This window comes from Nicotiana tomentosiformis, chromosome 1, assembly GCF_000390325.3.
Source record: "Nicotiana tomentosiformis chromosome 1, ASM39032v3, whole genome shotgun sequence".
Taxonomy (NCBI): Eukaryota; Viridiplantae; Streptophyta; class Magnoliopsida; order Solanales; family Solanaceae; genus Nicotiana; species Nicotiana tomentosiformis.
The window spans coordinates 15,039,424-15,064,519 of NC_090812.1; the positions used below are offsets into that span (position 1 = coordinate 15,039,424).

A 25,096-nucleotide genomic window follows, 5' to 3' on the forward strand; every position below is an offset into this window, starting at 1 on the left:
TTAATCAGCAATACAATGCCAAAAACTCCTAATTTCATCCTCATTAATCAGCTCAGCAGTACGCACTTGGCCATATATGGCGCTAATCCATTGTAATTCGTAACTGACATAACATGAAGTTCTTAAATAGCAGGAGTCAACTTGAGACCGTACATTTTCATATGTACACAGTCTTCGATTAAACAGACTTTGATGGATATAGAGATACATAAAATTACAAAGGACATTGTTAGATTCTGGTTAGAGTTCATACATGCTAAGGTTTAGAAGGCGATGTCACCAAAATAAGCAGTTATGCTCTTCAACCTTCCATGAAGCATATTCTCTTCAATCTGCATAAGGAAACCCAGCTCTAGTAAAACTGTTTAATGTACCATGTTAGCACAACAAAGAGAAGCAGACTACCTCGACTTTAATAGGCGGAGAAGACAACCAAGAAAGCTCTTCAACTTGTTGTAAGTCCACATTACGAGGCAAATACATAATGACATTTGGTGTTATGCCTTGAGCAACTTGGAACAATGAATAACTGCACAAAGTAAAAGAGCTTTTTCAACATGTAACTTAAAAAGTCTCATCAACAAAACACATCCTGATCCTATTAGACGGAAATAAGGTGCATTTGGACTATAGCTCATTAGATAAGATAGGAACATATTAACATAAGGATTGAAAATATTCTCATAGTTATGTTTTTTAATTTTTAATTTTTGGGAAGTTACTCTCAGATTATCAACAGGACTAGAAATACAAGTATTGGTTTATTAAACCATCGACAGCAGTTGAAGATTGGATTAATTATAACCCCTCCTAACTAGACCCAACTTCTCAATCACATCTGAGAAATTTTATATGAAACAAAGCCTGATGATCAAGCTTTGATTCCCACCTTTCAACTGTACCACCCTTTTTGGCATATTTATCTTTATAGAAAAGTTCTTGGGGTAATTTAAGACAAAACTGAGGGGAAACGAAATGAAAAGAAAAAAGGAAAGAAAACAGAAGTTGAACTGCCAAGTGTATAATTGATTTTCAGTGACACCAAAAGCCAAATATATGGAAAGAAAAATTAACATAGCTAAAAAGAGTAGATATAGATTTTACTGAAGAGTGCAACTGATAATGACAGGTCTAAAATGCAACATGAGAAAGTAACTACTAAATAACAAAAACCAGAGTGACATAGAAACAACTAATTAGCCAAATGCAGGACATACCCATTTTTTGGCTTCAGTAAGTCGAGGGTAAAAGTTTCATTTGCCATATATGCTGGACCACCCCATGGAGGTGAAAGAAATACTACGTTCCCCTAGTAAAGAGAAGATGGTAACATTTAGGAAGAGAAGCTGCAAAGGGGAAATTAGAGAATGGCAAGGATTGAATGGGAGTCCCTCAACAACACATTATATTTCGGTCTCCCTGAATTTTATGGACTTGCAATGCTCAAAACCTTACAACAGCGTTATTTATTGATCCTTGGGGAATCTATTATCCAATTCTTTGCTGAGAACATATCGCTTGGTGAAGTACACAAACACATAATAGATGGTCCAATATGCAGCTATCCAACCCATCAAGATCTAACATGCTTTAGTTTCATGCTACTCCAAGGTAAGTGGAACAATAGCATAGCAAGAAGTAGAATCCATCAACAGGTAGTTTAAAATCCTCTCACAGTTTAAAAGTTTAAGGAGATGAAGTGATGCTCCTTAGTAAAGGTCAGCTTTCTGGATTTAGAAGTTTTTTCACCTACTTACGGAACGGGACAATCTACGTCACAAGGCAATTTCTATGGACATCCAGTGTCATAATTATTTCATGCAATTAAGGCTGCTTCCAGCAACAAATAAGCAGAGGCTCCTTCAAGTGACAGAAGCAAGCATTTTTGTGGAGACAAATCAGGAATCCTGGACAACATGGAAACAACAACAGACTTAACCTCACTAGACAAAACAGGATGCTGTATCATCCTCTCTTTTTTTAATCAAGAATGCTGTATCATCCATTTTTGAAAAGCCATGTGATGCCAATGGCTGCCGAACAACCTAAGCTTTAGCCTTGACACAATGGTAAAGGTGCTCCGGGATAGTTTGCAAGACATAAATGTCTTTAAATCATTTTAGTTTTCAAGATAGTAAAACTAGGTGAGGACATAATTTTAAAGCTTCACATGACAAAATACAAATGTAAGGTACCAAAAATCACATTTTTGTTAATCTAAGCCGTGTTTATCATTTTTTCGATCAGAGCCACATCTAGACCAAAAAAAGAAAGTGATAATTAAACTGCCTAACAGAAAGAGCAGTTAACGCGGATCTCTAAATTAAGAGTTCCAAATCAGTAGTGCATCATGATTATAACAACCAAACACAGCTGTCTAGTTATCTAAATACCAGTAAGGACAGCCTGAAGCATAAAACGGCTTCCCTCTTGTGCACGGGTAAAAGATTTGCATTTGACCATTCCCAAACTGCAGGGTATAGAGTCTCATGCTGCCATCAGCTAAATCCTGACAGTCCCATACTGTTCCTTTTTAGAATCTTAATATCCTAAAAGGATAATATTGAGGCAGCATGAGCCTCGTACCAAATGTGAAATTCATGAACAAGTTAAACACTGCTCTATATAGAAAGTTAATCTAACAAAACTAGTGCATGATCCACTTATACAAATAAACCAACTTACATTCAATAGGATCCAGCTTATCATTCTACTGACTCCAGCTAGATAAAGATACTATAGCTTTTAACAGAGAGGATGTACGTATACCCACAATCGACAAGGAGAGAGAGAGAGAGAGAGAGAGAGAGAGAGAGAGAGAGAGAGAGAGAGAGAGAGAGAGAGAGAGAGAGAGAGAGAGAGAGAGAGAGAGAGAGAGAGAGAGAGAGAGAGAGAGAGAGGATGGACCTTCAAGGATGGGGCCAGTTGGAAAAAGTCTCCCACAATGAAATCAATACGCTCTTCAACACCGTATACCTTTGCATTTTCAAAAGCCAATGCAACTTTTCTAGGGTCAATATCAATTGCAATGACATGATGACACCTATGTATGAGATCATGGGAGATAAAGATATTTTATGAGTCTAAGAACCATAAAAATCATTAGACTATCATTCTCTTATCAATAGCTTCAAGAAGATGTTTCTCAAGACTCATCTGATGCAAGTAGCTCATATAGAGCAAGTGCACTAGATTTATGACCAATCACCTTAAAAAAATTGCATCTCTGAAAGAAGCAACAGTCTTTTTGAGTTAACATTGTAGTAAATGCAATTTATCTAAAAACAAATGCTTGTTTTGGTTAGTGTTTCTATCTGTTTTTACTACTTCTTTGAGACTAGACACAAGCAATTCAACCAACAGAACATTTCAACTTCTAAACCTATAATCTCACAGAAATAAAAGTCTACGAGATTGACTAAGATATAATGAACTCTTATATACAAAACAAGTAAGGAATAATTCTCATTTTTGCGTATACTAGGTGAATTTCCACTTGAACAACGCACAGAGAATAGAGAATGGCAGTAGAGGAATTAATTAATGGGTTCATTTCCATCTTTTATGTTCTTTGTATTAGAGGCAGACTAAAAGAAGACCCCAAAAATAATTGAAAACAAAAGGACTCGGCAAGAAACACTACACTACATACATAGTTGCAAATTGGATAGCATTGCCACCAACACCAGCGAAAGCGTCAATGACGACACCGCCGCCACAGCGGGCGGCATGCCTGACGGCAATCTGCTCCGGCGTAACTGAAAACCAGCCCTCTTCATCCATCTTAATTCCTTCGTCATATCTTAAGAAAAGATCATATCTTTGGACCCAATACTTCTTCACCAGTGGGATTAATCCTTCTTCTCCTTTAACACCTACTGCTTTTTTACTTCTCCGTTTTGCTTTTAACTTGACTGTGAAAAGAAAAAAGTTCTCACGATATTGGGGAATGATGAAAGAAGTTGGTTTCCAGATTATGAGAGGATAAAAATTAGCAATGTAATTATTGATTCTACTAGCCAAATGGGGTTACCTCTTCTCTTGAAAAACCTGGGTTTACGTTTTCCCGCAGAGCAACGGCGTTTAAGTAGCGCTGCAACTTCAGTAACCACACTACTCATTTTGGTGTTTCTTTTAAATCACACACACACATACACACACACACACAGAGAGAGAGAGAGAGAGAGAGAGAGAGAGAGAGAGAGAGAGAGAGAGAGAGAGAGAGAGAGAGAGAGAGAGAGCGAGACTGCAAATGTTTATTCAATGGAGAATTTTGAGAAATCAAAGCTTTCGAAACGAGATGACGCGGGGTGGGGTTCTTACAATGGAGAACTTGGGAAAAGGAAAAGAAACAAGCAAAAAAGGAATTATAGCGCTCGACTGCTTGTAATGAAAGTTTTGGTGAAAATGGTATAAATGAACCCTTATGTTTGGGAGTATGTTTAATATAGTCCCTTAAGTATATTATTAAGCAGTTCTGATTTTTTAAGTTTATCAAAAGTGCGTTTTTTAGTTTCAGTCAAATATTAGTAAATTCTTATTGTTAGATTTAATGAAAATTATAAAATAACAAAAAACATTAAACACTTAACGAGAACTCATATTTAGATGTGCAATTTTGTATAATTTTTTATTCTTCTAGTGTCATGTGCAGTTCTTTTAGGTGAATTATATATTTTTTGTTTATTTCTAGTGTCTGTTACAATTTAGTGTTACAATTTCAGCAATTTAACGGGACTTTGTTAATAATTAAGTTATTAAACGAAGATAAAAAAATGTTCACTTTTGTCAAATTTAAGAATTCAAAACTGCTCAGGAATATATTTTTTATAAACCATTTTTGTTATCTTCTCGAAAGCACTTTTGGTAATAACTTTAAATTACAGTTTAAGTTTTATCTGGAACTAAAGAGTAATTGGTAATTTTGTTTCCCTCAAAAATAGATAATAATTAAATTTGTTTGTGGTTTAAGGATGTGTGGATTAATTCGATACAAACGATAAATTGTGTAAGATTAAACGGATAAAGGAAGTAATAAATTATCAAACCACTTGAGGAGGGTGATTCTAGACTTAACAACAACCTTAATGAAATATCTGCCCCCGATCTCGGACTCACAATGACCCAGCACTAACGAACAAGAACTAGAACTTTAAATAACAGAGAAAATAATAGTATATTACCTTGATATGCGTGTTACACTGTCCCTAATGAATAATCAGACCCCCTCCCTCCCCTCCCCTCCCCCCTCCTATATAGTAGGGGAGTTTTACCGTAAGTATAATTCTACAAAAAGTAAAAAATCTTCTGCTTAACCAATCACTGGTATGTGTCAATACGTGCCGAGATCCACGCCGTGATATTCGGCTGGTCACGGATATCACGGCCTTTTGTTGGTTGTGCTCGGTTACCTGGTAGTGTTCTGTGAGGCTTTTGGGATTCGAATCGAATTCGGGGTCATGGCCCCTATACTCCCGAGGCCGGGCGCTTTGCCCGGACCCGGGCTCGAGGGGCTCCTGGTCTTGATTCTGGTTCCCTTTCGTTACGTCTCTTGCGCAACTTTCATAAATGACTCTATTCATAGAAATACTAGGGGTGTCTATATTCTTGATTCCCCATGTGAATTATTATTATATCTTCTGTTTATGAGTCTCAGAAAAATACATATTTGATAAAGTATCCGAAAGGCATATTGATTTTTATGACATCCCGAGAAATCTTATTAACGAATTTCTTATGCATTTCATGCATTTATACATGTACATTGACCCATGACCGGATGGCGTTATATATGCATATATTATATGTATATGGGATATGGAAAAAGGTTATGGCATTATATACGCACCACCGCCTGATCAGTTGGTATATGTTGATGATGTTGCCCACAGTGGCCTAGACGATATGATGGGATGCCCTCAGAGGCTTGATGATGATATATATACACCTATACCTATGCATGACACGACATTTATATGTACGTGCATGACACTATAAATGTTTCAAAATTTATAAAGTTATCCAGACTTACAGGTGGATTTCATTATTCCATGTTTCATCTATGTCTTTTATGTACTGATTTTCACGCCTTACATACTCAGTACATTATTCGTATTGACGCCCTATTTTTCGGGGCCTACGTTTCATGCCCGTAGGTGCAGGTAGGCAAGTTGACGGTCCCCCTTCTTAGGATCCTTGATCAACGAGAGTTGGCGTACTCCACTTGATCCGGAGCTGCTTTTGATTTTGGTACGATATGCTTGTATACATATATGGGTATGACGTGGTTCAGTCCCGTCTTTGTACAGTTGTATTTCTATTAGTGGTCTGTAGACAGTTATGTATAGTGGGATAGTATGCGGCCTTGTCGGCTTCCAGTTTTGGGTATATAGTTGTCTATAGCAGCCTTGCCGGCTCGTTCCACTGTATTCCGTATGTATATGTATATATATCTTTTGGACAGGTTTCCCTCAGGTATGTTATTCATGTTTATATCTTAAACGCATGCTTAAGGATGTTTGACATGTAGGATTCAGGCACCCATCACGGCCCATCGATTTGGGTTGTGACAACGATATTCGGCGGGTCACGGATATCACGACCTTTTGTTGGTCATGCTCGGTTACCTGGTAGTGTTCTTCGAGGCCTTTGCGATTAGAACCGAACTCGGGGTCATGACCCCGATACTCCCGAGACCGGGCGCTTTACCCGGACCCCAGCTCAAGGGGCTCCTGGTCTCGATTCTGGTTCCCTGCCGTTACGTTTCTTGCTCCGTTTACTTCATCGGAAGACGAGGCCTATTATGGGCTCGATTTTACCCGTATACAAATTTCAACCAAAATAACTAGTTATAGTAAGCATGAAAGGGTTAAATTAAATGAAATATATTCTTTTTATACGTATGTTTAGAAAGTAATTACCTAAGTTTCCATTTTATCAAAATAGGAGGATAGGCAAAACTTAGAAATTAAGCTCTATTTCTTTCCATTTTCTTCTTCCACTACTTGTTGTAGCACCCTCATTAAACTGACCCTTGAAGTAACACTACTTCGATCTTTTCTCTGTTTTTCTTCTATTTTCATTTCAAATTTCTTCCCCTCTTTCTTCCAACATAGCAAATCCAAGAGGAAAACTTAAGATTTAATTGTAAAGTGAACTAAGTGTTAGTTTCATTCATAATGTTGGCCTATTAAAAAGTTACTATCTTTTGTTGTTAGAAAATTGTAGTATTAATTATTTTTGTGGTAATTACCTTGTAAAACATTGGTCAATAGTACTATTTCAGCATGTGTGTGTGTCCTTGCTAATTCGATGGTCACTTTTCCCTTAAATTTTTCTATTGTTTGAACTTCAAGCCAGTCATTTTTTGCGCTTTTTTTTTTTTTTTTTTTTTTTGCTTTCTTTGAAACATATAATCCAATTCTTTCATCTTTCTTCGTGTATGGTCAAGATTGAAGACAGAAAAAAGATGTTGAAGTGTGGAGGAGGAACATGAATTGTAGGTTTGAAAGGTGGGTGAGGGGTTGAAGAACAAAAGCAGACTAGTTGAATCTCTTAGTTGTTACCATTATGCAATAGAAACTAGTAATTCTATTCTTAAAAGATAACAAAACAGGCAACGACCTTTTACTACTATCAATGGTTTATATTTCTATTTTTGGTTTAAATTTATATATTACTTCTAGTTAGCAATTTAATTACTCAATATTGTGGAATTGTCCCATTCCCATAAGTGTGAACTACCAACTACATACCATTAAAACATCAACTTCATGGCTGATCTGGCGGTGTTGAAAGAGTTAAGACAATGACCCTACAATTTATTTATTTTTTCGCTTTTAAAAGAAACTTCTCATCTTTGGGGAAAAAATAGGAAGCAAAAAAAACAAAAAGAAGTTTGATAAGAAAACGTAAGATTGGATTAGGTAAATATATGGAGTCAAGATGCAAAGTCTGGAGATAGGTAAAGTACTGAGGTTATCACAAAACACGTATAGATATTAGTCATAGATTGTTCTTATATTTTTTTTAATGCCACATGAGAATTATTAATATTATCATTACCATTTGTCATTTTCATTATTGTTCTAATTAATGACGAACGCCTGCTAAAGGAGCATTATTCATATCATAGTTCTAGAAATTCAAAAATTGGAGATCTTGAAAGTAACGAATTAGTAATAAAGTAAGACGCCAAAGAATTGTTTAATAATTAATGTGACGTGGTCCAACATAAACTACGTGTACCGGCAAATCATTATCCATGTGTGTTTTTTACTCTATTTACTTTTAATTTTTATGTACTTTTCTTCTTTGTTTATATGTTTTTATATACTATATTAGAAAAACTTTAACAGCTTTAAGAGATTCTTTTCTTAAATATGATGCGTAGTTCCACAATAAAAACAGCTTAAATTAAGCTTATTCTAAGAAGGAATATTATTTATTTAAGGTTAAAAAACTAGAAGTCTACTGACAACGTCCATGATAATTTTTATTTTTATTCTTTATTTTTTGCTTTGATTAATACTCCATCGTTAAGAAAAACATTATTGTATACTACTAGTGGTGCTTTTTTTCTTTCTTTATCCAAATACTCCATTAGTTAATTTAAAAAAAGTCTTGCTGGACCGTAGCAATATGAATGCAGTTGTCAATTTGCATTTATCTACCTCAAGTCCTCAACCAAATAATATGTCTTAATCTCAGACTAATTGGATCAAGTTATATAAATACCTCGGAACTCGGAATCACTCAACTAGAGTTAAGTTTAAATTAATCCATCATACATAATATTCCATTATACTTGGTATGATGGACTATATGAATCTTTATTCGAGTCTGAATCCTTTTATTATCACATAATTCGTGTCTATTTAACTACTACTAAAATTGCAAATACGTAATTAAAAAGGGAAGAAAAAGAATTTTAGCTTTCTTTTATTTTATTTTTGTTCCTTAGAGGTTGTTTGGTGTAATGTATAAGAATTGTAAGATTAGTTATATATTAACGATTTTAAAAGAGTAATTATGTCTTTATATATTTTTATTCATATATTAAAAATTATGATAATTGTAATGCCATAATTTATTATGTATACAAATATTAGTTATATATAATTGGAAAAACACTAACAAAAAATTAATTAAGCTAATACATCCTACGTACAAAGGCTACAGCGACGGGCGCTGTGTTATTTACAGAAAGAACATGAGACAATGGCTGTAGAAGAGAGCTCAATTATCTCTGAGAATTCCTTCCCCTCGGGGCCCTTTGTCCCCACCACCTTATAGTACCGCCTTCAAAGCTCATCAGCCAAGCCCTAATTTTCAGTTTTTTCAACTATTTCTTCATCTTTGCATAGGTAAAAATTCTTTCTTTTGGGAAATTTTCTGATTTCCTTTATGGGTTTTGATGTATTGATGTGATCCTTCAACCCCTTTTCATTTGGTGTGGTGTGGCACTTTCTGGAGGATTCTAATGCAATAAAGATTCAATTTTTGAGGTTTTTAACTATTTGGGTTCTTACGCTGTTTCTTGGATATCTGTGAAAATCCTGCAGAGTTTGTTGATGAATGATGCTTATCTGTCTGAGAGTAATTTTCAGCTGTTTGTTAGTTAATATTTCTGTTGTTTCATGCTGAATTTCAATTTCTCGAAAGCTTAATGCAATCTTTTAGTCCAATTTCTTTTCAGTCTGTATTTACCTTTTTTGTTTGCCCAGATAGCATGTTGTATCCTTACTAGGTCCAAACTTCATTTTTCCAAAGTTTCTTTGTTTAATATAACTTCTTGCTTATTGGAATCTATAGGCCTGAACAGAGGATAGTGGAAATAGAAGATTAAAATTGCTGACCCTAACTAGTTTGGGACTGAGGTCTAGTTGATTGATCTTTTTCATTCTTTCCCTTTCCCCTTTATGATGCTAGCTGAATTTTATTGATTTGTGGCATTTTAATAGAAGCATGCATTGAATTGGTGGGTGCAAGTTATCAAGGTTGCAGCATAAAAGGGGAAAGACTAATGGGTGGCGTATTGAGTCGGATTAATAACAAATCTAATGTGGGGGAGCTCATTGAGGATTCCCAAAGTGTATCATGCAAGAGACAAAGGACATCTGATAGCTTCTGGGAGCATAGTCCACGATTGATTCCGAGTCTACCCGATGAGATATCTATTCAAATCCTCGCCAGACTTCCTAGAATACACCACTTAAGTGCAAAATTAGTTTCACGGAGCTGGAAAGCTGCTGTGATGAGCTCTGAACTTTATAGGTGTAGAAAAGAACTTGGAACGACCGAAGAGTGGCTCTATCTCTTGACAAAGACTGACGGTGATAAGCTTTTGTGGTATGCTTTTGATCCAATCTCCATAAAGTGGCAAAGGTTGCCACCAATGCCTGCAATGACAGTCAATGATGGACCTAAAAGTGGTTTATCTGGACTTCGGGCGTGGAACATGGTGGGTTCGAGTATTAGAATTGCTGATGCCATAAGAGGTTGGCTTGGTAGGAAAAATGCTCTGGATCAAGTTCCATTTTGTGGGTGTGCTATTGGAGCTGTTGACGGATGCCTCTATGCACTCGGGGGATTCTTTAGAGCTGCGGCCATGACATCTGTTTGGCGGTATGACCCTATTGTAAACTCTTGGAATGAAGTAAGTCCCATGTCGATTGCGAGAGCTTATTGCAAGACGGGTGTCTTAAATGGAAAGCTTTATGTAGTAGGAGGTGTTACTCGGGATCGTGGTGGACTTACTCCCCTTCAATCTGCTGAAGTATTTGATCCTCATACCGGTATTTGGTCTGAAGTCCCGAGCATGCCATTTTCAAAAGCTCAGATGCTACCCACTGCTTTTCTTGCTGATCTACTCAAACCTATAGCTACCGGGATGACATCTTATCAGGGGAAACTATATGTTCCTCAAAGTTTGTATTGCTGGCCTTTTTTTGTTGATGTTGGAGGAGAGGTGTATGATCCTGAAACAAATGCATGGGTTGAAATGCCAATTGGCATGGGAGATGGCTGGCCTGCTAGGCAGGCAGGAACAAAGTTGAGTGTCACTGTTGAAGGAGAGCTGTATGCATTGGATCCTTCTACTACTCTAGATAGTGCTAGAATAAAAGTTTATGATCATCAAGATGACACATGGAAAGTGATTGAAGGAGATATACCTATTAACGACGATTCTGAGTCTCCTTATCTTCTTGCTGGTTTTCTTGGAAAGCTCCATGTGATCACTAAAGATGCAAATCACAATATCATGGTCATGCAAGCTGATAGGCAAAATCATTCAGTTCCTTCTCCATCAACCTCATCAAATAAAATTGTACATGAAGTTCCAGAACTGGTTTTAGGATCTGAAGCGAATATGTGGAGAGTTATTGCATCGAGAAGTGGTGGATCTGTTGAGCTGGTTAGCTGCCAGATCCTTGATGTATAGTTATGTTACACAAGGTTGCGATTCCCCTTGTTTTGATGTTGCCTTTCTGTATTTTCCATGATGTACGTGAAGCTGAGTCTTGAGGAAACAGCAACACTGTATATTGCAGCCTCCAAACATATATATATTTCCACAGAGATAATATAATTCAGCTAAAGTATGTTGTATGATCTTTGTGCATGTCTGATCAGGTACTTGTTTTGTGGTCAGCAGAATTGATCCTTTAGGCACTTGATTTATCATGCAGCCATGGAAAGAAGATGAATTATATGTGTGCGCTAATGTAAAGATGCTCCTCTTTAATCAGCTTTGATAAGGGCAATATGCTAATGGTGAATGAAATTATACTGTTTTCGCCAATCATCTGTTCCTTCTGAGTTCTCAAAAGATAGCATTGCACACTAGTTCTCAAAATTTTCTTTCCCGTTATCTGGCATTCACCAATAAACTTTCTTGAAACACAACCTGGCAGGCAACTGAAATTTTAATACTGTAAAGTTGTGTATTTATTTGTCCAAAAAACACCCACTATCTGATACATCCAGAAAAAGAAAATACATTTGTGCTTCCACAGCCATTCCTGCTGTGGATTAACTTTCACATTCAAACCTGTAAAAATGACTCAGTATACTATAGACATTCTGATGTCATCAAAATTCCTGACACAAATATAAGCTTAAAAATGAAAAGGAAGGAAAATAATATGCACAAAGATGAAAATTGGGCAATTACAAATACAAAGAGGATAATGAGTCCTATATGTGCTGCTGGCAGAATTGCAGAAAGATGGATCATCTTGGCCCTGATAACTCATCAGGTCGTAGATTATATGTGGAGTCTGCGATAATCCAATCAGTGTGAGGGTGGTGAGCGGGAAAGTCCTGACGGACCATCTCCTCTTTCTGCCATTCTTCCCACCTCTCAGCTAAGCCATCACCTTCAAGCATTCTAACCACTTCTGACATCTTTGGACGTTCCATTGGCGAGCTCCCTGTACAGAGAAGAGCTACCCGAATAAGCTGTTCCACCTCTTCTTCTTCGTAATTACCCTGAAGATCTGCATCTACTAATGTTTCATACTTCTTGTCCTTCAGAAGTCCCTTGACCTGAAATTTCAGCCAATGTTTTGAGGTCAACTAAGGTACATAACCATTCATTCATATGACTGCCATTTACAACAAAACACCTCATCGCGTCACTAAATTATTAATTTCATCAAAATAATAAGAAAGCATTCACCAAAGAAGCTATGGGAGACTGAGAAGACAGAAAACCGGAGAGCATGAGGCTCCTGGTTCTCTGCTCATATTTGAATCGCGTTGAATTTCCCAGTTCAGAAGTCACTTTATTTAATTTCCAAGTTCGAGTAGCAACTTGTCTTTCATTTTTCTAATAGTTCAAGTTACTTCAACCACAGTGAGAGGCTTGTCGTCCTCTCTCTCTCCTCAAGGAAGAGTTCTTTTTCTCGAGGATCCTCCCAAAGGAGTCCCCTCTCGCCAAGTGTGTCTTTACCTCACCTACATTCCAATGCAACACTAACCAAATACAGAGGAAATAGCCAAGCAATTCAGTAAAAAAAAAAAGAAGAATATGTATAGTTCTCTCTGCATAAAAGCGACAGTCAATTTGGCATGGAAGGACTATCTGAATCTTCCGATGCGGGGATATGCAAGATAAGTGTTTCTGCTAACCAAAGGGGGAAAGAAATTTTCACACTAAAGATCAGTTGTCGAACAATCTGCTATTTTAAGATAATAAAACTTATCCACCCTGACCGCAACGCAAATGTGACAAACATTTTAGCAAAAAATGGTTAAGTTCTAGAAAAACAAAAAGAATACAGAGTGCATAAATCCAAGTCACATGCATAATATTATTTTGGAAACCTGGATGTTTTGAATGATCTAATATCAAAAATAACTGAAATCATACATGCTAAACTGCAATGTAAGCCCTACTAGAGCTCACAATAATTTTTTTATAAGGTAAAGCTCACAATATAAATTCATACTTATTACTTTAGACACAAATTCGCAGCCTTGAGACTTGAGAGAAGAAAGAAAGAGAGCTATGAGCTTGTATTGTGTGTAAAGACCGAGCGAGATGAGGAGAATCTGATATTTGTCGTTGAGGGGAGTATAGTGGATGTGGGTTAAATACAGGGGTACGGAAGGGAGAAAAGGACTGAAATGGGATTGGGGATATAAGAGGGAAAGGCAGGGGAAGGGAAGTGACAGTTTCGCTTACTCGCTTATCCGCTCGTCCCCATTTCGCGAAGTAGGGTTGTTGTCTGTATGATTTGGAACTAATGATAAGAAATGATGTAGGTTTCACAAATCAGCTTTTCGTCATATTGGGTACAGAAACGATGGTGTTCTGCTTGTAGGGAGACGAATGCAGGAAAGTGGGGTCCCCTCTCACCTATGCTCACTTCCATTTTAAAAGTCAGTTGCACGACAAAAACTGGCAATTACAAAGAATATCAAGCTTTGACTTATAAAAGAGGAGAAAAATGATTGAGGTCTCCAGAATTAATCAGAAAAGATCTACAGATAAGCTAGAATTAGAACAACTAGAGCATGTACAGAAGTTAGTAAATGCTTACCCAATCTAGCAACATGACATCATCATCATTTGCAAGTCGAGCAAGATCAAAAGCCCTTTGCCCAGTTATGAGCTCTAGAAGCATAACTCCATAGCCAAACACATCCGTTTTCTCTGAAGATTTACCAGTGGATAAATATTCAGGGGCAATATGCCCAATTGTACCACGTACAGCAGTGGTAACATGAGTATCCTTGTAGTCCATGAGTTTGGCTAACCCAAAATCCCCAACAACTGCTTCATACTCCTCATCCAACAATATATTTGCAGCTTTGACATCACGGTGAATGATCTTAGGGTCGCAATGATCATGCAAATAAGCAAGGCCTCTTGCAGATCCAAGTGCTATACGCTTCCTTATTGACCACTCAAGTGGTGGATCTGATTCTGGCCGCTCTACAAGAATGTCAATTTCCCCATAAGAACAAATTCAGGATGTTAAGTAAACTAGTGGCAATTTCCTATTTTGGCTTGAACAGAATTTACTTATTGGTATCGTGTGCTTCAAGCACAGATGAGAATTACTTTCTATTCCTGACCCTACGAATTTAGATGATAAAACTTGAATAGATATCATAACGTTTGGTAGGATATCAAGGATGGCAACACTTGTGAAATTGCTTGATAGACAACAACAACAACAACAAACAACAACATTCCCAGTATTTTCCCACAAGTGGGCTCTGGGGAGGGTGAGATGTACGCAGCCTTACCCCTACCATAGAAAGGCAGAGAGGTTGTTTCCGATAGACCCTCGGCTGGAGAACGAGTGACAAAAGTAATGGCAACAAGAAGGAAAAGAAACATCAACTTCACACTAGGATTTCGTACTCATCATTATAACTCACTAACTACTAATACAACCACTACAATCAAATAATGTCAAGTTTACACAATGATCTACACCTCTGCAGTAACTTCTTCCAATTTATCACAAGACCATAACTTTATTCCAAAAAAGAATAAATAAACATTTTTCTGAGAATGAAAAAAGAACAAATAAATAAATATTGTTATTGGTTTTTAGCTTTTTCGAGTGCTTGAGCTGATGTATTTTGACTAAATGGAGGAGGAATAGAAAAAGAAATACAGAAAATTCCAGACTAAGTGATACCTCTTAAGCGCGAAGCAACACTTCCATTCGCCATGTATGGATAAACAAGCAACCGTTCAGTTGCTGTCATGCAAAAGCCCAATAAACGAAGTAGATTTCGATGCACAGCCATGCTAATCATTTCTACTTCTGTCTGAAACTGTAACTCCCCGCCTTGAGTACGCTCTTCTTTTAATCTTTTAACCGCAACTAAAGAGCCATCAGCCAACCTACCCTTGTAAACCTTGCCAAACCCTCCTCTACCAAGTATATTCTTGTTGCTAAAATTGTCTGTTGCAACTTGTAATTCGCGCAAGGAAAACCTTTTGAGTTGTCCAAGATGAACTTCTGGATCCTCCTCAGCTGCAAAACAAGGTAAAATTTTGAGAACACAATAAATTAAAATTAAAAGCAAAAAACTAATTCAGATGTTTGATTGAGGCCTCCCACCAGGAACATCAAAGAAGTGGTCTTGTGGTTTCCTTCGACGCCACCACGCAAGCAAAATCGCAGGAGCTGCAAACAGAAGAGCGGCCCCGGCAGCAACTCCTCCAGCAATCGCCCCGGTTGCACTGTTGCCCACACCTAGGAATTTCCAATTTTTAAGTTGTTATAATTGTTTGATGGATGACTAAAACTTAACACAGACAGTTCTAAACTTTTAAGAAAAGGGATATTGTAGGAATATGTTCTTTTTAAATTGGCTCACACCTAGGAATATGTTGTGAAGCTAACGTGCAAACAAAAGAAAAAAGATGCAGATTTAGGTTGATATCCCTCAATTTATTTACATCAATCTGGTAACTGTTTGCTATTCGGCCTCTTCGTGGTGGTGGTTTATGTACAGCACTAACAGAAGACAAGGATAACTTTGGACGGCATTCATGGTCGGATTTTTCTCCCCCAAGTTGCTGGTAAATGCACGGCATTCATGGTCGGATTTTTCTCCCCCAAGTTACTGGTAAATGCACCACAACTAAATTCTCACCAAAGCTCTGATACTATGTGAGAAACAAGAGATAAGGGGAAAGAATTTGAGAGAAAGCATGACGATAAATTTCTTATGTTTGGGTCCTTTTATAGTCACAACATTCAATGTATATAGTTACATCCTGGAGGTCGTACACTTCTATATCACATGTAAGTCTAATCTATTTACACAACCTATCTAGCAGTAGATAATCCCAAATATCACCTGTAAAATACTTATCTCACTTATAATCTGTTTGGTCAAACTTTTGAAAGGTCAAAAGTGCCTTATATAAATAAAAAAAACTTATTTTAGAGAATAAAGGTGTTTGGCCAAGCTTTTGGCGAAGAGATAAGTGCTTTTGAGTGGCAGAAGTAGTCTTTTAGCTTTAAAGCAGAAGCTCAAAAAGTAGTTTCTCCCAAAAATAATTGCTTTTGATTTTGTAAGACAAAAATACCCATATCAAAAATTTATAGTTACTATTTTTAATTAGTACGTAACTTTCTAGTTTTCAGAATTATCCATTAAAGTTTCATATTGTTATTTTATCCATGTCGGTTATACTATCAGAAACCTAACGAGAGAAATGGTTAAAGTAAGACCATTAAATACATAAGATTATGGGCGCTGTTGGAAGTAGGATTTGATTCTTTAAAAAAAAGGTTGTTTTGTTTTATTTTTTGAGCCAAATATAAGATTCAACGCACATTTTGCTCTATTTCCTTTGACATCATTATTATGAGAGTACCGGTAATATTCTTTACATGATTTTTTTTTTTTTTTTGTAATTTTTGATTTAGATTTGCTTCTCTACTTATTTTGTAGGCATATTCCATAAAGAAGTTAAATTTAAGAGTTGGTAAACTAATAAAAAATAAGAAATCATAATATGCTTGCTCATTCATTTATTTAAATAATATTAATATTTTAAATAATGCTCATATCTTATTAAATACTACATTACTTTATTAACATTAATAAGTGTTTTTTTTTTTTTCAAAAAAAGCACTTTTAATAGAAGTACTTCTCAAAATTAGCTGATTTTGATAGCTTGACCAAACATGCTTTTAGAACAGTAACAATTATTATAATGTGCAAACGAATAGCTTTTAAAAGAAAGATCTTGTTAGGGGCTCATTTCTTCCCCAAAGCAGTCAGCCCTTCCCCTTCCTTCTTCCCAATATCTCCTCACTCCTAGTGATCAAAGGTAAAGGTCTTTTACCAAAGAAAATAGGAAAAAACGGGGGGGGGGGGGGGGGGGATACCAGAGTTGTTAACCCATAAAAAGCATAAATTAGTTTTTGATAAATTATTTCAACAAACCTGAAGAAGGGGGCGTCGGAGAAATAGGAGGAGGTGGAGCAGCTGGAGGAATATCCAATTGATTATTAGCAAAACTGAAATATAGACACTCAGATGTTAGATTTTCTTTATCAAGATTCCAGTGTCAGAACTTAAATATAAACTAGTGTTTTTTGCAGACCTGATAGGAGTGAAAAGCGAAAAGGAACCATTGACTGGAACAGGTCCTGTTAACTGATTGTTTGACAGATCACTGCATTGAGAGAAATGACCATTAGCACCTAAAGAATTAGAAAACACTGATAGTGAAAGGAGCACATGATAAAAAGGGCACCAGCTTTATACTTACAGCACTTGAAGTGACATGACTGTGGTTAGCAACATGGGAATACGTCCATTCAAACTGTTATTGTTAAGCCTCCTTCAATTTGGCAAAGAAAAAATAAGAAAAAAGTTAGACCAAACTTTAGCAGACAGGACTCAGCTGATTTATCAGTCCATTTGTACCATATAGATGGTAAGTACTTGAGTAATGAAGAAAAAATAGGAATATCAAAAGATGCAACAAATTCATGTCCAATATCCCAGAAAGCTTTTTGACACTGTTTGCAGGTTGAGTTTTATGTGTGTATATGCAATCGTCAGGAATTATCAACATTCTCAGGGTTTCATGTAATAAGAAGAATAGCATGTAAATTTTCTATCCTGTTAAGCAGCGGCAGTGATACAGAGCGGCAACCGCAATTTTATCGACCACTCATATCCACCTAACCTTTTGCCAGCCTATATAAGGGAAATAGGAACAATGCCTGCCAAGAAATAATGGACAATTGCGAACAAAGTGTGATGCACGGGACACAAATTTCATTGTCAAGCACTGGTGTCAGACACACATCGAGCAGTGTGAGTCTAATCCTGTAACTTTTATTTGAATTCTCGGACACGCTTGTCCTTCATTCGGACACCCTAAGACACCCAGTTTCGGTAGTGCTATGAGCTGCTTCAAGTTTTCTTCTTCCGCATCCTCTTCCTCTCCCTCTATATGAATAATATAAGCCACAGAGAAAATCTATGTTTAGAAATTATGATACTGTCTCCAATTGGCCTTGATACTCCAGGTGTTTGAAAATTTCATGTCTTCATGCAGACATTTCTGCCACTTGGCCAATAAAGAGCAAGTCCATCCCCATTATCCAAATAACTAAACAAGAGAAATGAAGGTTCGCTCTGACAGCACAGTTTTGCTCTAAACTATTAGCAACTTTCACTTTTGCTAAAATAGTAGGTGCCATTTTTGAGTAAGCAAAATCTTCAGAAAATAAAAGCTCAAGGCTTAAGAAACTATTCAGCAAAAGAAAAGAAGACCAAAAACAAACACACAGTAAAAGAGGCAAAAGGATGAATAACTCGTACAGGAAACGTAGTTTCTGAAGCTTGCCCAATGTGTCAGGGATTGGACCATTTAACCTGTTCAGGTAAAGATCCAAGCTCACCAAATTCGTCAAATTCCCCAGTTCAAAAGGAATTCTTCCACTTATATTATTACTATAAAGTTCCCTGAAATTAGGAAAAGAGGTCGTAAGCAATTAGTTCAGCAACTTCCCGACCACACAATCTGCAAAAATAAAGGGCTATCACATAAGCCATAACATAGCAATGTAGCACATTAGAAGTTAAGAAGTGCATCCACACACTACACCTTTTGAGAGAGAAAAAGGAGGTTTTGAAGTGAAAAAGAGAACATTTGCAGCGGAGGGGATTCTCTCCATGGAAATAGTATTCAGTACTGCTTACAGCATCTCTCAGTTCACTCACTCATCTTGCTACTTCAAACAAAAGTTATGAAAGGAACCCATCCAACTTTTAAGCTATTTCACAGGAGACTCTTTTACAGTACTGCTTTTACAATCTACAGATAGGGTTATCATCATGATAAAGGAAATGAAGAAGTCTCCAGACCAATTTGAGAGTAGCATAATCAACTATCAGCTTAGCAAGCAAGAAATGAAGCAATAAGTAGAAAGTTTTAAGTATTCTATGTTCAACAGAATCACCAGCATATGGATTTGTTAAAATCAATATAATTGAAGCAGAAGAGGCGTTTTCCGATCAGCTTCCATTGGTCGACCAATTCAAAGGTGCATAAGATATAAAATTTGCTAACCAAAGTGGAAGTACAATCACGACACATTTCTTATGAATTAACTCAGATAAAATATTCCCAACCAAAATAAAGAAATGATACATTTTGGCATGAGAATTTGGAAAACATGGAAATTATTAACACTAGAAACTCATAGCCTAATAGTGCAAACTCAAAAGGACAAATAGAATGTGTTTCTACTGTCAAATAAATCCCCTCCTTCTCAGTCTAACTAAGCTTGGACAACTGAAGTTTAGAAAAGTGCATTATAAGTACTTGTTTTATAATAAGAGAAGTGAATTCACATAGATTGTTAATATAGAATAATAGCTGAAATATCTGGAAACAGGGACTATCATTGCAGTAATTTAATTCTTGAACGTTGTAACTTTGCCATTATTGGATGAGGAAGAAGGTAGAGTTTTGTTGGATGAGGGGCTTATCCGTCGGAGATGGCAGACCTACTTCCATAGTCTATTGAACTGGGTGATTTGGAACTCTCCGGGAGTCGTTGTGACTTTGGGTATTGTAGGCAGATTAGAGTTGATGAAGTTGAGGGGGCTATGCGTAAGATGAGCAGGGGCAAAGCGACTGGGCCGGATGAAATCCTGGTGAAGTTTTGGAAGAGTGCGGGCAAGGCAGGTTTGGAGTGGCTCACTAGGTTATTTAATGTCATTTTTAGAACGAAGAAGATGCCCGAAAAGTGAAGGTGGAGCACGATGGTTCCTGTATACAAAAACAAGGGTGATATCTAAAATTGCAATAACTATCGGGGTATCAAGCTGCTTAGCCATATTATGAAAGTCTAGGAGAGAGTGGTAGAGCTAATGGTGAGGAGGAGTGTGTCTATTGCCGAGAACCAGTTGGGTTTATGCCGGGTTGTTCGACTACAAAAGCCATCCACCTTGTTAGGAGATTGATGGAGCAGTATAGGGAGAGAAAGAAGGATTTGCATATGGTGTTTATCGACTTAGAAAATGCATACGATAAAGTTCCGATGGAGGTTTTATGGAGATATTTGGAGGCTAGAGGTGTACTTGTTGCCTACATTAAGGACATGTATGATGGTGTAAAGGCCCGAGTGAGGACGGTGGGTGGGGACTCGGACCATTTTCCGGTTAAGATGGGATTGCATAAGGGGTTGGTACTCATCCCTTTTTTGTTTGCTCTGGTGATGGACGTACAGACGCGCCACATCCAAGGGGAGGTGCCGTGGTGTATGCTATTTGCAGATGATATTGTATTGATTGACGAGACGTGAGACGGTGTGAACGCGCAATTAGAGATATGGAGGCAGACCCTGGAATCTAAAGGTTTCAAGTCGAGCAGGACCAAGACAGAATACTTGGAATGTAAGTTCAGTGGCGAGACTCAAGGAGGGGAAGGGGAGGTAAGGCTGGACTCGCAGGTCATCCCTAGGAGAGGGAGTTTTAAATACCTTGGGTCTATTATTCAGAGGGATGGGGAGATTGATGAAGATGTCACACATCGTATTGGAGCGGGATGGATGAAATGGAGACTCGCTTCCGGTGTTTTGTGTGACAAGGTGCCACCGAAACTTAAGGGTAAGTTCTACAGAGCGGTGGTCAGACCAACGATGTTATATGGGGATGAGTATTGACCAGTTAAGATCGCTCATGTCCAGAAGATGAAGGTAGCAGAGATGAGGATATTGAGATGGATGTGCGGGCATACCAGATTAGATAGGATCAAAAATGAAGTTATTCACGACAAGGTGGGTGTGGCCCTATTGAGGACAAGATGCGGGAAGCGCGGCTTGGGTGATTTGGTCATGTTAGGAGGACGAGCACAGACGCCCCGGTGAGGAGTTGTGAGAGGTTGACATTGGAGGGCCTACGGAGAGGTAGAGGTGGGCCAAAGAAGAGGTGGGGAGAAGTGAGTAGGCAAGACATGGCGCAGCTTTAGCTGACCGAGGACATGACCCTTGATAGGAAGGTATGAAGATCGAGGATTAGGGTAGTAGAGTAGGTAGTCTAGAGTGTTCATAACAGTAGTATTGGCACGCAATCTCGCTTTATGTTGGTAGTAGGTTTGTATGACTAACCGTTGTTCTCTTTCATTATCGATCACCTTACTGTCTTGTTATTTTTATTCTACTTTTATATGGCTTTTTGGTACTGTCCCTTCTTGTCTATATTTTCATTAATGTGGTGCTTATACTTTTCTGAGTCGAGGGTGTATTGGAAACAACATCTCTATCCTCACAAGGTAGGGGTAAGGTTTGCGTACACACTACCCTCCTCATACCCCACGGTGTGGGATAATACTGGGTATGCTGTTGTTGTTGTTGTAACTTTGCCATTTGAGAGGAAGTATCATGTAGATTTAGACAAATTAAAAGAAGTACATCATCTTGGATCTAGGGAATATGTAGGTATATCCACTAGATACATTCTAGTACCTGTAGAAAAAGATGAACATTTTCTCTTAATTAGGGTGCGGATATCAAGTCAATGGAGCAAATCAAAGTTCCCTGACAAGTTCAATAATGTTCAATAATCTATACATACAAGAAACAACATATCTTATCGTGCCCACTCAACGCACATAAAGCATCACCAACATAACTGAAAGTGGTACTCACCATATCATAATTTCTCGACCAGAAGAATACAAAATAAGGATTGTCAGGGTTGAATATAATTAAAAGCTACTGCACCATATACTAGTGAAAATTGAATGAAGAAGAAATTAACCCTTACAATTTCCATACTCCCCGTCCTTGACTTAGATCATTCATGATATTTGAATAGATTTATCAGTTCCTACGAACAGCTATACACTAACATTAACTTTCTTGGTACCTATTTAGGATTATTTCAAACTTATCCAATCACAATCTACTCAGTACAAAAACACTAGTGACTTAACACAGGTATATAGATGCATATATCACATGTCCATTATGACAATTTGCTAATAAACTACAAGCCAAGGAAACAGAAATACTACAGAAAGTCGGTTCAATTATCACGAAAGTTAACTTACAAGTACTGCAAATTCGGGAGTTGACCAAGTTGTGGAACGAGTTGACCCGACAAATTTGCATTTCCAAGATCACTGCATGTAAAACGAACGGAGCTAAAATTGATAAATGAACCCCATAGCATGAAAAATCAGGAAAGAACCTAGGTTTTTCTGTAGCTTACACTCTAGTTACACTATTCTCACTGTTGCAGGTCACATGAAACCAAGTACAAGGATTGACAAGGGTTGGATCCCAACTCTGTAAAACATTGTTAGGATCAGCCAAGTTGGTCTTCAGCGCATTCAATGCATCACCTGTCTTACATGAAGTGGTTAATAATCAGTAATTAGCTTATCCATGTACCTCCTTAGTAATTAATAAGCATTAATAGTTCATCACTTTATAAAGGCTGTTTCTTCAATAAAATTAACCTCCTTATTGTTAAATAAATAGCTTATCCAAGCACATTAAACTAGCAACTTTTCTATTATTAGTTATACTCAAACTGGTCTTTTTTCTACCACCATCCACCCCCACCCCACCCCCCACCCCGATTATTAGTTATAACTAAAGACTGTTTCTTCAATAAAATTAACCTCCTTATTGTTAAATAAATAGCTTATCCAAGCACATTAAACTAGTAACTTTTCTATTATTAGTTATACTCAAACTGGTCTTTTTTCTGCCACCCCACCCCCATCCCCTAAACAGGAAAAAACACATATCTAAGCAATAACTACAAGACCACAATGATTCACAAATTAAGCTCAGAATAAGATTAATTAACTGCAATTCAACTGTTTAATGCAATGAATATACCCACTTTAACTCCAATTATTAAACAGTCAATCTGTTTAAGTAAAGAAAAGGCAGAAAGTCAACATCTTTTCAACTTAATATGAATCAAACAATCTGAAAATGTAAACTCAAAAGAACAGACCTTCAATATTAGCGGAGACAGGAACCAACAGCAGCCCAATTAAGCAAAGAAAAGCTGACACAAAGCCCAAGATCCCCAATATCCATTGATCCATTATTCCACCCAGTCCAATTCACCACAACCGCCACCACCTAAAACCTAGATTTTCTTCATTACAAATCACTCACAGCTTCACATACTACTCCACATCTTCAGCAGTCAAAAACCCAGAAAAATTAATCAAAACCCTAATCCCAAAAGAAGCAGAGAACACAGTACAATTGAAGCAAACGTCACAGCGGGATCAACAAAAAGTTTCAAGAAAATATTTTTTTTACTTTCTTGAACTTTCTTGGAAAATTGAGAATGGCATATAAATCACAGAGATTGAAGAAACTGTAATAATCGTTCTCTTTCTGTGGTTCTTTTTTTTTTTTTTTGGGGGGGGGGGGGGGGTGTAAAGTTCAATAATAATATGGAATAGTAGTATATAATAAAATTCAACGGTCTAAGGGGAAGAATGGTGATAGTCGTCGTTGCAGAGGAAGAGGGAGAGTTGGTCAAAGGTTGTGCTTTGCTTTCACAGTTGTCTATTCTATTTGGAAAAAAAGAGCATTAATAGTGCCGTTCGGTTTAACATTTTATACACTTCAGTTGGTAAATTTGACCCAAAGAGATTTTCATATAAAGGAAAAATATTATAGTTTCAGAACCAATACCTTAAAGTAAAAATTGCACTATCACCAAATTTGGTCGTCTCATTTAACTTATAACTTATACCCACTTTTTATTTTTATTTTATCTTGTACTTATTTTTTAAATAACTTCATTCATTTTTCTACTTTTTCTTCTTCTACTTCTTCTTCGGGCGACAGTAATTTTATATGATATTTGTGAATATATTTTAAGGTAGTTTGTGATATTTTACCGTGATGAACTGTTATGACGCTTTATTTTTTACTATTGCTTAGGGTTTCTTCTTCTACCTTTTCTTAATTGCAAAATGGGCTCGTTAGATTTATTATTACTTTGACAAATTGATGATTGGGGTTTGTTCTTGATGATATTTGGAGGTTTATGTTTCAAATTTGAGTTCATTTGGAGTAGATTTAGATATTAAATCGTATATTTGATTGTTAAAATTCAAATAACAAATTTTTGTTTCTGGGCAATTTGCACTTCATGCCTATTTGACCTTAAGTGCATGAAACCATTGGTTGCACTTTAGACCTATTTGGCCTTAAGTGCATCTCAAGTGTAATTTTTTCACTTCAGACTAAATTTTTTTTTTTTAACTTCGGACTTGACAAGTCTGAAGTTGATCGTAAAGTGGGTAAGCTTGCAAATATTTTTTGCAAATTGGTATAGATTCAATTGTGACCTCAAAATCAGGTATAGATGCAAAGCCCCTACCTTAAACTACTTAAATTAGTTAAACTATAGATTTATTACATTTAGGGTGTGTTTGGTACGAAGGAAAATGTTTTCCATGAAAAATATTTTCATGATAAATGAGTGGTTTTATCACTTATTTTCTCATGTTTGGTTGGTGATTGAAAAACGTTTTCGAAAAAAAAATTCTAGTGTTTGGTTAGAGAGTAGAAAATATTTATTTTGTGCTACTCTCATCATC

At 36.9% G+C, this 25,096-nt stretch overlaps 3 protein-coding genes across 5 annotated transcripts; 1 reads left to right on the forward strand and 2 right to left on the reverse strand.

Moving 5' to 3' along the window:
* Positions 1-104: 104 nt before the first annotated feature.
* Positions 105-4,422, reverse strand: LOC104105426 (uncharacterized). The gene is made up of 6 exons (XM_009613722.4): positions 4,034-4,422; positions 3,653-3,914; positions 2,908-3,043; positions 1,218-1,309; positions 406-529; positions 105-332 (listed from the first exon to the last, which is right to left on the reverse strand). Exons 1-6 carry the CDS (start codon positions 4,119-4,121, stop codon positions 264-266), a joined length of 771 nt encoding a protein of 256 aa, XP_009612017.1. The 5' UTR covers positions 4,122-4,422; the 3' UTR covers positions 105-263.
* A 4,756-nt stretch (positions 4,423-9,178) lies between these two features.
* On the forward strand, positions 9,179-11,610 carry LOC104105423 (F-box/kelch-repeat protein At1g22040). Of its 3 annotated transcripts, XM_009613719.4 has the most exons (3): positions 9,179-9,365; positions 9,814-9,878; positions 9,963-11,610. In XM_009613719.4, exon 3 carries the CDS (start codon positions 10,025-10,027, stop codon positions 11,441-11,443), a length of 1,419 nt encoding a protein of 472 aa, XP_009612014.1. In that variant the 5' UTR covers positions 9,179-9,365; positions 9,814-9,878; positions 9,963-10,024; the 3' UTR covers positions 11,444-11,610. The 3 variants fall into 3 exon arrangements, with proteins under 3 accessions (XP_009612014.1, XP_009612013.1, XP_009612015.1); XM_009613718.4 differs by lacking the exon at positions 9,814-9,878; XM_009613720.2 differs by lacking the exons at positions 9,179-9,365; positions 9,814-9,878 and adding an exon at positions 9,366-9,506.
* A 310-nt stretch (positions 11,611-11,920) lies between these two features.
* LOC104105422 (BRASSINOSTEROID INSENSITIVE 1-associated receptor kinase 1-like) lies at positions 11,921-23,734 on the reverse strand. Its single transcript, XM_009613717.4, has 11 exons — positions 23,485-23,734; positions 22,726-22,858; positions 22,565-22,636; positions 18,826-18,969; positions 17,762-17,833; positions 17,594-17,665; positions 17,434-17,507; positions 15,591-15,725; positions 15,162-15,503; positions 14,049-14,443; positions 11,921-12,549 (listed from the first exon to the last, which is right to left on the reverse strand). The coding sequence occupies exons 1-11, from the start codon at positions 23,576-23,578 to the stop codon at positions 12,235-12,237; spliced, it is 1,848 nt and encodes a 615-aa protein (XP_009612012.1). The 5' UTR covers positions 23,579-23,734; the 3' UTR covers positions 11,921-12,234.
* Between the last annotated feature and the right edge of the window lie 1,362 nt (positions 23,735-25,096).